Raw genomic sequence first — 15,676 nt, 5'->3', positions numbered from 1 at the left:
TGTTGGAGAGGCCACAAACTTTTTTTGAATCCAGTGAGAGTCTACAGGCAATTAAAAAAAAAAAAAATTCAGTTAGGAATGCATTTAGTTTGGGCTAATGGGACATATGTATACAGTTTTTAGTTACTTCTATATATTGTTGGTATTGTTGGTCACCCAGGTTTTAGCAGAAATGCAGCATATTCCATGGCAGCATCACAGTGATGTTTCTTTTTGCATTTACTTTAAATTAACACAGGAACTGATTCTATTCAGAAGACTGAGCCTCAGTATTACTTTCCTTTTCAGACTGAAAAGTGTATTTTCATGGTAAATAAGCAAAACTTAAAATACCATCTTTCTTTGCTTCATTGGTAGGATTACTTCTTATAGGGAAAATAATCATAGGTAATAGTGAATGCTCACCACTTTTAACTACTTTCTTTTTTTTTTTTTAAAGATTTTATTTATTTATTTGAGAGAGAGAGAGAATGAGAGAGAGCAAGCACATGAGAGGGGGGAGGGTCAGAGGGAGAAGCAGACTCCCTGCCGAGCAGGGAGCCCGATGCGGGACTCGATCCAGGGACTCCAGGATCATGACCTGAGCCGAAGGCAGTCGCTTAACCAACTGAGCCACCCAGGTGCCCACCACTTTTAACTACTTTCAACTTCATTATCTACCTGAGGAAACTGAGACATAGAGAGGTTAAGTAATTTTCCTAATGCTGCACAGCTTGTAAGTGGCAGAACTGGGATCCAGACCAAGGGACTCAGGTTCCAGTCAGTAACTTAAACCCCTGGCTTTCCATCCCTGGATTAGAAGTCGGAAGACCGTAGGTGTAAGGTCTTTGGGGCTTTAGACAAAGCAGGTCATTTCTCAAGGTTCTCAGAGTTCTCATCAGATAAATGAAAGTGGAGTGGAATTTAGTATTGGTAACTTTTGGGTGTTCTCATGACCATTTGAGAAAGCTGTGACCCTTTTCCATGAAGTAGAACAGACATACTTATACAATTTGCATATATTTATGGACTCCCTGAAACCCTTTTCTTAACCCTAGATTAAAATCTCCAGGATGAAGAAGTCTTTAAATTTCGTGCAAGTCTAATATTCTGCTATATTAAGAAAAGCTAACTTTTAGTTTATTAGTGACTTTTTAAAAGGGCAAGAGATTACCACTAACAATCTATTGAGTGGCTGTTCAGTAAGTGCCTTATTGATAGGTTGATTTGGGTTACATTCTGGGTTTTTTTTTTGTTTGTTTTCTGTATTGTTTTATTTTGTTTTGTTTGTGTGACCTTGAGTTCTCTCAGTGTTGCTGAAGTCTTTCACTTGACATTTTTTATTAAGAAAAATATTTCAGGTGCATTTGGATTGAACCAGTATAAAGAAGTTATGGTGTTTACCTGAAGCTAATAAAATAATTTATGTTTTCCCTGTAAATGAGAACTGAAAAACAACCAGTGTCAATACCAAAATCAATTTGAAAAGGATCTACTATGAAATTAGTTTTCTCAAATAAAATGTAGTTTAACAAGAGATGTTCACTCTGTCTTCCTTCTTATGGGGATACTTTTCATTAGAAGGTAAAAATGATACTGTGTTTTGAAGCCATAAACTTAATATGTATCAAACTTGATGGCTTTCAAGATCAAAGGATTGAGTTTCAATTTAAATGTATGGATTTTTTATTAAAAAAAAAACCAAAGTGTCATGGTGGAAAATAGATCTAGAGACATTGTGTGTATTTTTTCTGTGTCATCTAAGAAAATTGCAAAAGCATGCTTTCGAAACTGTAAGATTTAGTATACACAGAAAGGAAACTACTCTGTATAGATTTTTTTAAAATGCACTAGTACTGTTCTGCCCTTGAGCCAAGATGAGTTAATATTTTGGTTCTTTTCTCTGTAAATTTTCTCTGTAAAGATTGTTCATTATTGTTGAATTTCAATATGATTGCAAATTAAATGATGCAAAACTCAATAAGGCAAAATACACAAAAGACCAATTAACATGTTATCTCAGTAAGTATATAGAAGAATGAGGGAACATACTGTTCCATACAGTAGCATATAATTAAGATGTAGTCATAAATCAAAGAAATACTATAACTTGTATAGGTGCACAGGTGGCTTTTAGAAAGATTGATTAGTTCCTCTTGCCCCCTTGAGATGAGAGTTCAGTTAGTCCTGCAAAATTAAACAGAACAATTTCTCAAACTTCCCACAGTGTGTATGTTCAATGCAGATAGCATGCTAGAGACAAATGTTTGCAAAGTGTTAATCTCCTTGTCCATTACTGTTCCAGATGCTCTCTACGATGTCATCACTGTGGGAGCCCCAGCTGCCCATTTTCAGGGATTTAAGAATGGTGGTCTTCGGAAACTACTCCATAGATTTGAAATGGAAAGAAGAAAGTAAGTGATGACAGGATGCATTAATGATATTATCTTCCCTTTGGGGAAGTTTGTTTATAAGGTTAGAATGAAGAAGCTTGGTCCATCACAATGAATAGTTCTTGACATCTCCGACCCATTAAGTAACTGAAAGTTGTCGAATGTCCAAAAAAATACTCGAGCACAAATTAAATTAGAATAAATGAAATGCCTGAGTGTGTAGCTAATGGAGTAGCACTATGCTGGCAGAAAAATCTTCTGGAAACCATGCTACTAAAAAATAGATATATTCTAATATCAACTGTGGCTCATTCAATGGAATGGTATTCATGTGGAGATTTAACTGAAGATGGTCTACTTTAACTGTGAAGCCAAAGACACTTGATGGAGAGCATGAATCCTGATTTATGAGTCTGACCCTACTAGTGATTTCCATTGTGGCCTAAGGCCAGGCACATAACTGTCTATCATTTAATTGTGTCCTTTGAAAAAGAGACAGCAATATAGAACTCTATCTGTTAAATGATGAGATTAACAGAGAAATCTTGTATTCCTGAGGGACAAGGCATGACACAAAAACCAAAGTATTATCACTGTCATTTATAATTTTATTATACTTCCTCAATTTTTTGTGTGTTCAGTTACTTCAAAATATTGCATCAGTAGTTTATCCCCCAGGTACTCACCCCCACGTACTGAGCTTATCCTATAATATGCCTATACTCATGTAAACCATAAAGAGTGTTATTTAGGTGTGAAGAGTAACTTTCCTTTCCTTTTCAAGTCGTGACTCTTCTTGGATTATGATCCCAAATTTTGAAAAATTAGGGGAAAATAGTTATTCTTAGTCATATTGGTTTAGTAATAGTATTAGAAAATCTGAGTGGCAAAACCAGAATTTTTTAAAAAGTTTTATCACATAACACATTTGTTATTCAGTGTCCAGATATTCAGGAAGAAAGCATTAAAATAAGTTAGAATTGGGGCGCCTGGGTGGCTCAGTTGGGTTGAACTTCTGACTCTTGATTTCAGCTCAGGTCATGATCTCAGGGTGGAGCTCCGCCTTGGGCTCCATGCTCAGCGGGGAGTCTGCTTGAGATTCTCTCTCTCCCTCCCCCTCTGCCCCTCCCCTGCTGGCACTGTCTCTCTAAAAAAAAAAAAAAAAAAAAAAAAACTTTAAAGTAAGTTAGAATTGAATAACTGATATACTATTATATTAATATATAAACTAATATATATATTTTTTTCTTTTTTTAAAGCAATTGACTTTGGGGGTTGCTTGAGTGGCTCAGTCCAATAAGCTTCCAACTCTTGATTTCAGCTCAGGTCATGATCTCAGGGTTGTGAGATGAGCCCCGCATTGCATTCCACACGGGGCATGGAATCTGCTTAAGATTCTCTCTCTCCCTCTCTCTCTGCCCCTCACCCCTCGCCCACTCATGTGCTCACTCTCTTTCTCTCTTTCTCTCTCACTAAAAAAGCACACAAGCATGCAAGGAAGGAAGGAAGGAAAGAGAAAGAAAGAAATTGACTTTGGTACTTAGATATAGTCTTTATTCAGATTACTCCAGGTTTCGTTTTTGTGTTTGTTTGGTTGGTTGAAAGGGCATAGATGGAGTTCTATGAAATTTTATCACAGGTGTAGATTAGGGTAACTATCATTAAAGTAATCATAAAGGACTGTTCCATTACCACCAAGGAACTCCCTCAGGTAATCCCTTAATAGTCACACCCTCCCTCAAAACCTTCTGCTGCAGAAAGTTATTCTGTTGCCTTATTATTTCAGCAGGGAGTAGAAATCAGAATCGCAACCAGGTGCTCTGAGGGGAGAGACACCTCCTATTTAATTCATGGAGGCTGGAAGTCAGTTATCAGAGACCTCATGGGGAAAGGATCCATCTCTTTGTTGAACTGGGAATGGGAGTGTAATACAGGTTTCTGTCAATGGGCTCTACCAGGGAGGGGCGTTTCTCACTGACCCCTTGCTGCACCATTATTTGAGTGGGGGAGCAACCTGCCATTTTTGTGATATCACCCCTAGAATAGACAAGTGTGATTAAAAGTTTTCTGTTCTGTTTGGCCACCCTTTACTAGTTGTTTGGCTTTTCTTGGATGCCACTTTTACCTGGCATTTTGCATCGCTGGGATAAATGAGACAAGGAAAAAAAAACTATGGAACTCACTGTCATGTTATTCTTTAAGTCCCAAGGCACCTAGTCAATCTGTCTTCATTTTTCCACCTCTTAGATTCTTCTGATAAATGACTTATAGGTTTTGACTAGAGTGTTTTTTGTAATTAGAGAAGTAAAATAGATTGTGTTTACTCCATCTTGCGTGGAACTAGAAGTCTCTAATCTTGAGACTTCATCTAACCTATTTGTTTTTCTCAATCAAATGTTAGAGTTTATAACACAGTTAAAAGACTGAAAACTGTCCACAGGGCACATAAAATCTAGTTGAGCATATAAAGAGTTGGCATGTGATGATACATGGAACCTAACCATGTAACTTCCTAAAATATTACTATATGCTACTATTAAAGAAAATGTTGAATTGTGTGGTTAGGTTCTGAATAATATTTTTTGAGTTTTAAATATCTCCATGAATATCTGAATTTTTTACTATTCTTCACCTCTCACTGGGATGTTTATATATACATAATCTCTCTCTCACACACACACATACACACACAGCTTTCTAGGATCAAATTTAAAAGAAAAAAGAAAAGAGCATCCAATGCTTATAAACATTGATTTGCTTTAGGTTTTTGATATGTGTGATATATCCCATTGTTTTACTAGTGACTTTATTGACAAAATGCAATGAAATTTTGTAATTAAAAAAACAATTTGGTGTGGATCTCAAAAATACGCCATAGGGCAGTGATATAGGACAAATATGGCTTGCTGAGGCAATACACAGATGAGCATGGTTTCAGCCAGTCCGTCAAGTTAAGAGGTGATCTAAACAAAGACTTCCAGCCTGAAGTGACATCATACTATGCAAATTATTTTTCTGCAGGCTTTTTCAACAACAAATATTGCATTTGTCTGTCAAAAGCAATAACAGGAAAGTAAATTTGACTATATGAAATAAGTAACTAGACTAACACACTTACTTACATTTGTCAGTAAGAAAATACATTAAGTGAAGGAATTCTCTTCACCTCTTTTCTTCTGATACTTCCCTAATATTTTAGGGCAGTTTTTTAGGGGAACTACCATAGCTGTTACACTACTTCACCTTCACTTATTTTCTTCTAAGCTATACTAATGAAATATTGTCATTTGAGAGCACATGTAATTTATGTGTCTCTTCCTCAGGGAACTGTTTTTTGATGAATACATTGACCACATAATGCTTTTAGTATAAGAAAGCCTTGCTTATAGGGGCACCTGGGTGGCTCAGTTGGTTAAACCTCTGACTCTTGATTTGGGCTTGGGTCATGATCTCAGGGTCTTGGGATCAAGCCCCACGTCAGGCTCTGCATTCAGTGCAGAATCTGCTTGTCCCTCTCCCTCTGCTCCTTTCCCCTCCCCCTGCTCATGTTCTCTCTCACTCTCTCAAATCAATAAATAAATAAAATCTTTTAAAAAAAGCAAGCCTTGCTTATAGTATTCATATAATGTAATTTAGATCCCATAAAAATTCATTTTAAAAGCTACAAGATAATTAATTAGGAAGAGTGATCTTTCTAAAGTACGAATGTCTGAGTATATTACTCCTCTGCTCAGGAACCTTCAGGGAATCCCCAGTCATCCACTGGGCATTCAAAGCATCCATGATCTCACTCCACCAACTTTCTACTTTCATCACCACCTTCTCCTATAGTTGCTTCTTAAATGCTATTCAAATTGTTTCCTTAATGGACCTCACACTTTTCTACCTCTTCTTCTTTCCTTACTCAGTTCCCTTTTACAAGAAATTCTTCTGTTTTCATCTTCCCACTATTTTGTTTCGTTCTGTCAAAACCATACACATAATCCTATTCAAAATTCCACACATCATCGTCCTAAGATTCTACCTTCTCCATGATGTCTTCCTGATTTCCCAACTTGATTTGACTCTCTATCCTAATATTTTATTTTGTCTCCCCTTATAGCCTTATTAGGTCAGAATTATGATTGTATTAGGTTTGTTCTTGTCTGATACTTCTGTAACAGTTTGTGATTTGGATGACGAGATATCCTATTGAAATTTGGATCTTCTGGAGTACCCCACAGAGTATTTGGCTTACAAGTTCAAATTCAGCAGGCACTGGAATTCATATATGAATCAGATACAATCTCTGATTTAAAGTGCTGAAAATACCAGTGGGAGATCAAGTTTCACAAATAATAATAATACAATAAGATCAGTAGTACATAAAGTAGGGCTTCTCAACATTGACTGCATATTACAGTTACCTCTGGAGCTTTAAAACATTTTATCGATGCCAAGATATCAGCCCAGACAAATTAAGTGAAAGTCATGGGAAAGGAGCCCAGGTATGGGTATGTTTTAAAAGCTTCCCAGGTAAGAATAATGTGTAACTAGAGATAGATGTGAGTGAATAGTGCTGGGAGAAGACAGGAAGGGTGTGGAGACTAGAAACAGGAATAGTGTCACAGATGAATTGAACTTGAAAAATATTCAATATAGAATCTCAGTTGATATGTATCAGGAAGAAAGAAAATCTATGCAAAGTAATATTTGTTGATATAAGGAAGAAAATTGTGCAAATCTATGCAAAATCTATGCAAAGTAATATTTGTTGATATAAGGAAGAAAATTGTGTTTGATTACTGGAAATTTGTGTTTAAAGAATCCCAAATTCATTAATAGTTGCAAAACAGAACCAATGATGGAAGTAAAGCTATAACAATTTTGATCTGAGAAAACTTGGGCCTGAATAGCATGTGAGCAAATAAAATTGAACATATTATAAGGGTTTTCATGCTGTAAATATGAGATTTTTCTGAGATAAAACCCGAATTGTACATGTATTTTTCTAAAGGACCAAAATTAGGATGTTTGTAAGCCATGTATTCAGTTGTTACATCAAACATCTATGTGTTCCTGGAGTCAGTGATTTACCTGGAAGCTCTTTAAAGCTTGAGGATTCCTCCCTCAAAATATGATCAATTCTTTACTTCTGTTATTGCTTAAAAGAAAGGGGGAAATTGCCATAACAACACATATTTTGCCTGCTTTGATCATTTGTGATTTCAGCAGGAATTTCAGACTCAGACAGAACTTTCACTAAGTAGGATCATGACTTGAAAGCATAACCCTTTCCTTAAGATGGAAAAGCACCTCATGAAAACCAAGAGCCTTTATAAAGAAGAAAAAGTGCCAGTGAAGGGCAGTGTCAACTCTTGTTTGACACTATTAATCCCCTGTGATCTGCCTATTCATTTGGAGTGAACTCAGAACTAACTCCCTACAAATGATCTAATGTCACATGCGTGCGGACATGCCCTGGTGTTCCCACCTCTCCCCCCATCTGTTCTAGATAAGAACATAGCCAACATTTACTACCCCACAATTTCAAACAGAAAAAAGAAAAAGATCACTTGGAAAAGTTATAAGGAAAATGAACTAAAAAAAATTTTTACTGACAGGAAATATATAAATATATATATATAAAATATATATATAAAAAAAAATATATATATATATATTCTTGTTGAGCCTGCAACAACCTGAGTCTGTATTAGAATTTGGGGGAATTTTCTGAAGGGAAGTAGAACATTAATACAAAGAGTTAAACCAGTCTTACCTTTATGAGATCAATGGTTATGTAATCATATGACAAAACGAAAACTCTTAGGAAAATTTTCCTATTATAAGGAGAAATACAAGTAGATGTTTCCTCATCTCTATTATAAATAGAAAACTTCTTGGATAAAAGGAAAAATATTGCATTAGGAAAGGAAGCTCTATGTAGCCTATAGTGTAACAGGCATTCAATAAGCCAGAAATGGGAACTGGATGTAAAACCTCATACTACTACCTTTGATACATATATTCTTCTGATAGAATCACTAACCACTGTTCAATTTGGGGAGACAAAACATAAATTAACATTTGTAGTTAGTAGTATAGAGCTGAGATATCTAAGCAAAACTGTCAGTTTTCCAACTTATCCCTTTTTGTACTCTCTCCAGTAACTAGGCAGTAGTTACAAAAATATTTGTTTTAAACCTTTCATTTTCATACTTAAGACTAAGATTCTCTCTCTCTCTCTCTCTCTTTTTTTAATGAAAGGGAATGAGTGATTCAGATATATTCAGTGAAAGCAATAAGACTGCATCCATGATTTGATTTGGAGAACCAATTTTTTTTCCTACTGAAGCTCTTTCTCTGTCTCTAGCTTGATCTCTGGATTTCTCTCAGAAATTTGTCTTGTTGTTCATTAGCAGAGCAGTTTAGTCTGAGATCACAATTCTGTTTAGTATTTTCTGTGCACCAATAGATCATGTCATATATCTTTTCAGTAGAAATATTTTGATCTTTCAATAATGTATATTTAAAAATATTTTCTATTAATAATTTTCTTTTTTAATTTTAATTCCAATATAGTTAACATACAGTGTAATATTAGTTTCAAGTGTACGATATGGTGAGTCAACACTTCCATACATCACCCTGTGCTCATCACAAGTGCACTCCTTAATCCCCATCAACTATTTAACCCATCCCCCCACCCGTCTCCTCTCTGGTAACCATCAGTTTGTTCTCTATAATAGAGTCTGTTTCTTGGTTTGTCTCTTGTTCTTTTTTTTTTCCTTTGCTCATTTGTTTTGTTTCTTAAATTCCACATATGAGTGAAATCATAGGTGTTTGTCTTTCTCTGACTGACTTATTTTGCTTAGCATTATACTTTCTATTATCCATGTCATTGGAAATGGCAAGATTTCTTTCTTTTTTTGGCTGAATAATATTCCATTATAATTATACCACTTCTTTATTTATTCATCTATCAGTGGACACTTGGGCTGCTTTTATAATTTGGCTACTATAAATAATGCTGCTATAAACATAAGGGTGCGTATATCCTTTCGAATTAGTATTTGTTGTTTTTGGATAAATACCCAGTAGTGTGATTACGGGATCATGGGGTAGTTCTATTCTTAACTTTTTGAGGAACCTCCATACTGTTTTCCAGAGTGCCCAGTTTGTATCCCCACCAACAGTGCAAGAGGGTTCCTTTATCTCACCATCTTCATGTTTCTTGTGTTCTCAGTTTTAGCCATTTGAACATGTGTAAGGTGATAGCTCATTGTGGTTTTGATTTGCATTTCCCTGATGATGAGTGAAATGGAGCATCTTTTTCATGTGTCTGTTGGTCATCTGTATGTCCTCTTTGGAGAAATGACTGCTCATGTCTTTTGCCCATTTTTTAATTGAATTATTTGGGTTTTAGGTGTATGTTTATTGGAAAATGTAAAAAAGTCAAAAGAAAGATTAAAATTCCCTGTAATCTCCCTCCTCAACAAGAGAGTTACTGGTGGCATACAGTGTGGTCTCATCTAGTTTATTTTTGCACATATAATTTACACCTTTATTTTTTTTCTTTTATAAACTTAAAAATTCAGAAAGGCTTAAAATGGTTAATTCTTCAAAGTATATCAATTGAATGCTCTGCGTTAAAAAAAAAATCTGGGCATTTGTCGTTCTTTGGAAGTCATGACCAATCCACCAAAACTAGTCTATTTTAAAATATCAGTCTTATAGGTTATAGCTAAAATTCATGTCCTACTTACTCCCAAATACATTTTCTTTCCTTTTGGAAAAAAATACTTCATATCACACACACAAAAAACCCCACTTTATATCACATGGGCCCTTTGGAAATAAAGAGTAGGTATTAATAAAAGCCCTATCCATTCCTTTTTTTCGAACCAGCACCTGGCAATACGTTATTTTCAAGGAGATAGCAATTTCATTCTTTATGTAGATTATAATTTGATTCCTTGGGGGAATATTTTCTTCCATCTATGATTTAGTCTTCCTCAGCCACTCTCAGCTCTCAGCTCAGTTCATCTTTGAGCAAATACAAAGCTAGGGCTGCCAGAACTATGTCCTAGGTTTTTCTTCTCCATGTGCACTTCCCTGCATGTAGCTAGCTCCCTGTGTACACAGCATCAGATCTTCAAGAGAAAGTGGGTGTTTATCTCTTATATATGTATAGTTTGGAATAGCAAGAAAATAAACCATGTTGAAATAAATAGTCATGTTGAGACTTGGACATATTGTACAAATGAAATGATGAGGCTTGCAAAGCATTGAACTACCTGTGATAGAAGGGAATAGAAGGATTTTTCTAAGTTGCATATGATCCTAAACGAATTTGTAATGCAGTTTTTCTCCTTCTTTATTCTTTTTAACTATACAAAAATAAAATTTGCTTGTAACACATAAATTTAAAGAATAAAGAAGCATATAAAATGAAAAGCCTGCCTCTTCCAATATCTTTCCCTAGAATAAACCAATTAGAACAGCTAAATGTATTTCCCTGTGTAATTTCTTCTAGGCTTCCAACCATTTGAATTTTCAATGGCTATGACTCAGTCCACAAACTCAAGTTCATTGGAATGTGATGTTCTTGAATTTTCCATAACTAAGTTCAATTTTTTCTGGCCTCATTCTGGGTTAAGGCAGAAACTTTCATTTCAGACAGTTCATAGACTCCACTCCCTATATGGATGGAATCATGGCTTGGGCATTAGTCGCTTTGTGACATTAGTCAAATTGCCTCACCTCTCTATAACTTAGTTTCCTCATTTGTGGTGTGGAAAAACTGCTTACCTCATAGGGTTGTTCTGAAGATTTTTAATGACTTCATATACACCAGACAGTTTATAACAGTGCCGGGCACACAATGAGGGCCTAACAGCTTTTAGCTATTATTTATGTAAAATATGTAAATAAGTATATTTTCACTCAGAAAAAGGTTTTGGCAATGCCTCATTTCAATTCATGTAGGTCTCATTTTTTAAAAGCAATGTAGTATTTTATTGATTGAATGTAGTGTAATTATTCAACCAATACAATATTGATGATCACTTAGATTATTTCTAATTTTTTGTTATAACTACCTGTGTTCACAGGATACACCCTTATTTTTACGCCCCTAAAAACTGTGAGCATTTCTTTTTTGATAAACTCCTAAAAGTGAAATTTCTTAGTTGAGGTGGTTAAATTTTAGAAATGCTGCCATGTTTCCCTCCAAAAAAGTAGTATCAATGTGCATAAAATGCCTAATTGCCCACATATTCTCAAGCTCTGGGCTTCTGACACCATCTCTGTGTTAAGCCCAGATATGGCCCATGACGCCCAGACATGCATTTATAACCATCTAGCAGATAGCTGTACATTAATGGTATCATCCAACCTCTTCAATGTCAACATATTCAATCATCTCTCAATCTCTTTCCCTCAAACTTCTCTTGAGAATCTCTTTTCTTAATAAAAGTCACCACCATTCACCCAGATGTTCAATTTCCACTTCCAAAAAAATAAAAAATAAAATAAGTTCTATCAGTTCTACCTTCTTATTTTTCAGGAAGTCATTCATTTTGATAATAAATTATGGGTTCGAACAATTCTAACCCATGGAATCACCATCTTTTAAATATTCTTCTGCCAAATCTCCTAATCCCTCTCTCTCTTTCCAGACTGGCTCTCATCCAATCTGATTTTTTTCACTTTGGTTGGAGTAATATTTCCAAAAGGCAAATACAATCTTGTGATTTCATAACGTTGAACATTTCTTAGCTGCCTCTTGCCTGGAGTATAAAGTTCAAGGTGCATAATATATTCATGTGTCATCTGGTCCCACTTTCTTCTCCGTTTTCATCTCTCACCCCACCCTCTATATGAACCAGACTAAATTTCCTCAGTTTCAGTGCTGCCTACAAGTCTTCTCTGACCCATTAGCTAGACTGCTGCTTTAAGCCTTCTGTGTACAATCATCCCTAATTGTCTGTCTTCCCCTCTGGACTATGTGTGCCATGAGGACATGGACTGAGTACATCTGGTTTACCACAGTATCCTCAGGAACTAACTTATAAGTGTTCATTGAGGGAGTGAATAAAAGAAGTGAAAGGATTGCCTATCACAGGACTGTCTCTCCTCTGCATGAGAAGATCAGTGTGACTGTATCAGGTAACAGAAACATAGGGAATATTTGTGGAGTTGGCAAAGAGAAATAGAGGAGTATTTGTAGAAAATGTCTCATAAGCTTTAAAAACAGCCATTCTTTTCAGGTATTAGAATGTTAGTGTTTGCTTGCACCTCACTAGGAAGGAAAATATACTTTTATGTGTTCTGAAAGGGGATAGATGATAAATTTTGTAAAAATAGCCTAGCTCAAAATCTGATTCAATATTAGTAATGCAATAGTGACTTTAACATTTCAGTTGGTGACATTTTTCCAATCACCTACCCAAAAGCTTGTGAAGCCAACTGTGGTCTGAAGCATAGACAAGAAGCATTATATGTAGTGTGACAGTTCAGAATTCTTAAAAATTAAATCTTTCCCTTAAAGAAATGACTTTAATTGTAAATGAAAGTAAGTTTGTTAAATGACCTAGAATTTCTAGTGTTAATAAATTTGGTGAAGAGAAAAGTATCTAAAATGATAAAACACATCATCAATCCTCATTTGGGGATTTCAGAAAGCCACTGAACTTCTCACCCTTCCATTTCCTTGTTTGCACTATTGATGTGGCTGATTTCTTTTGAAATCATTAGATTATTAGAAAGAGTGGTTAAAATCTTGAGATCAGGAAGATAATTTGGATAATTTGACTTTTACAATTAAATGTTTTAATTTCACAGCTATTATAATATGACTTCTGGTTTTATCTGGGAAGAAAAAGTAATCAACAGAAAGATTAGGACTTAAAGGATATAATGTGAAATCTAATAAGCAAATTACATAAAGAAGCCTTTCTTACTTAAAAAACTAAATATGAAAAGATAATATAGTTTGTCAAGAGTTGTATTTCTTACTCATTGTAAACTGAAAAAAATAAATGTAAATCATGACACTGTTATGTCATCTCAACTAGTATGCATTTAATCCAAAGAAGAACTCTTATACTCAGATTAAACACTGAGCAATTTCCAGCATATTTTTAAAGCTCCCTATCAGCTTAGATCATTAATATCCATAGGTCTCAAAGGCAGCAAACAAAAGAAAAGAAAGTCATCTATAAGTAGATTCCCAGACAATAAAAAACACTGTATTTTCCAGAGCTTTAAAATAGTAGAAGTACTAACTTAGAGAAAAGAAAAGAAAAAGGTATGTATGGGATCTATGTCATGGAAGAATCACACAACTGGCTTGTGTAACATGAGAAAAATACTGTTAGTGCAAAATCTTTGTTAGATGGGACTTTGTCTGAACAATTCAGTGTCTTCTTCCCTGTCATGAGGGAAGTAGTTAATAAGCAGTTATTGGAATGATTCTGTCAGAGGAGAAAAATGGCTTAGCCTCAGGTGGTGTCAGCACAGATACAGAAAAGGAGATTGGTTACAGAGATATTTGGGATGGCTTGGCAATTGTTTGGGTTTTGTGTGTTTGTTTGGAGTGAGAGGTAAAAATCCAGAGCTATCAAGAAAGACTCCCAAGTTTCTGTACAGCACACATGTGTATGGTGAAGCCATTCACTGTCCTTGGCTCAGAAATGCCAAGAGCATAAAGAATCTGGAAATGAGGGAGAGGGAGAGGAAGAAGGGGGGGGAGGAGAGAGGGGAAAAAAGAAGGGAAGAGGGAGGTGGGAAGATGAGGGGAGAGGAGAGAGAGAGAGAGAAGAGAGAGAAAGGATGTAAGAGTGGGCAGGACAGGAGCCAAATCTGAAGGATATTTGTTTGCTATATCAAGTCCTGGCAGCTCATCCTGTAGACTATGGGGACTCACTGACAGGTTTTTGTCTGAGGATTAACAGGATCAGATTTGTATTTTGAACCACAGTGAAAAGAATCAAGAAGAGCAAACAGTTAGGCCATTATAATACTAATGGGGAGAGGAAATGGGTGACTATGGAGTTAGAGATTTTAAGAAAGCTTTTATAGAATTGAAATCTAACTGGATGAATACTGAGGGAGACTAGGCAGGGTTGAGGGACTCTTAGTACTCTGGTTTATGTAACTGGGTAAATGCACAGGTTGCTGGGAAAGAGAATACAGGATGGGGCGCCTGGGTGGCTCAGTCGTTAAGCGTCTGCCTTCGGCTCAGGTCATGATCCCAGGGTCCTGGGATCGAGCCCCGCATCGGGCTCCCTGCTCTGAGGGAAGCCTGCTTCGGCCTCTCCCACTCCCCCTGCTTGTGCTCCTGCTCTTGCTATTTCTCTCTCTGTGTCAAATATATAAATAAAATCTTTAAAAAAAAAAGAAAGAAAGAGAATACAGGAAATAAGCCATCGGTTTCCATTGCTTAGTTAATAAAGTCAATTGTATATATTCAATACGAAAATAAGTTTTGGGAAACAAGAAAATAATTTTGTTGAGTCTGCTTTTTTTTCCAATTAAAGAATCTTTTAAATGTTAGAACCAACAGGTTCTGTTCCCAACAGGGAATCTCAGAGATCACAAATTCCCCTATTTACTTTATTAATGAGAATACTCAGATCCAAAGATTAAATCACCTATACATATAAGAACAGAACCAGAGCTAGAAAATTAGACTTCAGTCCCTACTCTCAGGTTCTTCGTCCATACTTATTCACCCTCACGCAATTGGTAGATATTTAACACAAAACATAGGCTCGTAATAAATGAACAGTGTTAGTTCTAACTAATAATGTAAGTTATAGATGACCTTTCCAGAATTGATTTTGCTGCCCACCAGATAGAAATTTAAGGAAAAAAAAAAAAGTTGGTCCATTCAACTCTTTATGGGCTTTAATGAGAATATAATTTTAAGAGGAAATTACTTCACCTTTACAATTACAAAAAATACATGAATTGTTGTGGTAGTTAACACTATTTTAATCTGCCTAAAATTGTTCTGTATAGTAGTCAGTAAAAAAAAAAAATTTTAGACATTGGTTCTCTGTATATAGCCCTACCAATATACCTCAGGAAAACCACTTATTTAGGAATCAAAATAATAAAAGAAAAAAGTAAACTTTTCAAGGATGATCGTAGATTCTATTCATAATAGTAAAATATTAGAAACATCTTGAATGATTGAATAAGCACTCTTTGCATCACTAGCATAGAGCACTATGTAGTCATTTCTATTAGTGTTTGGATTATGAGGTACGTAGAGATGTATATAAAAAAATGTACCTGCAAGAAAACATGAAATT

The 15,676-nt window shown here is 35.5% G+C and overlaps 1 protein-coding gene across 8 annotated transcripts in view; it reads left to right on the top strand.

Annotated features, from left to right (window-relative positions):
* The window catches only part of INPP4B (inositol polyphosphate-4-phosphatase type II B), a 797,414-nt gene that overhangs the window by 636,955 nt on the left and 144,783 nt on the right, over positions 1 to 15,676 (top strand). For all 8 annotated transcript variants that reach the window (XM_032412907.1, XM_032412905.1, XM_032412906.1 and 5 more), the window contains one exon: positions 2,285 to 2,393. In XM_032412907.1, the coding sequence (XP_032268798.1) occupies positions 2,285 to 2,393 (109 nt within the window). The remainder of the gene's footprint in view (positions 1 to 2,284; positions 2,394 to 15,676) is intronic.

Source organism: Phoca vitulina, unplaced genomic scaffold (assembly GCF_004348235.1).
Source record: "Phoca vitulina isolate PV1807 unplaced genomic scaffold, GSC_HSeal_1.0 scaffold14, whole genome shotgun sequence".
NCBI lineage: Eukaryota > Metazoa > Chordata > Mammalia > Carnivora > Phocidae > Phoca > Phoca vitulina.
This window is presented reverse-complemented; position numbering and strand designations above follow the sequence as displayed.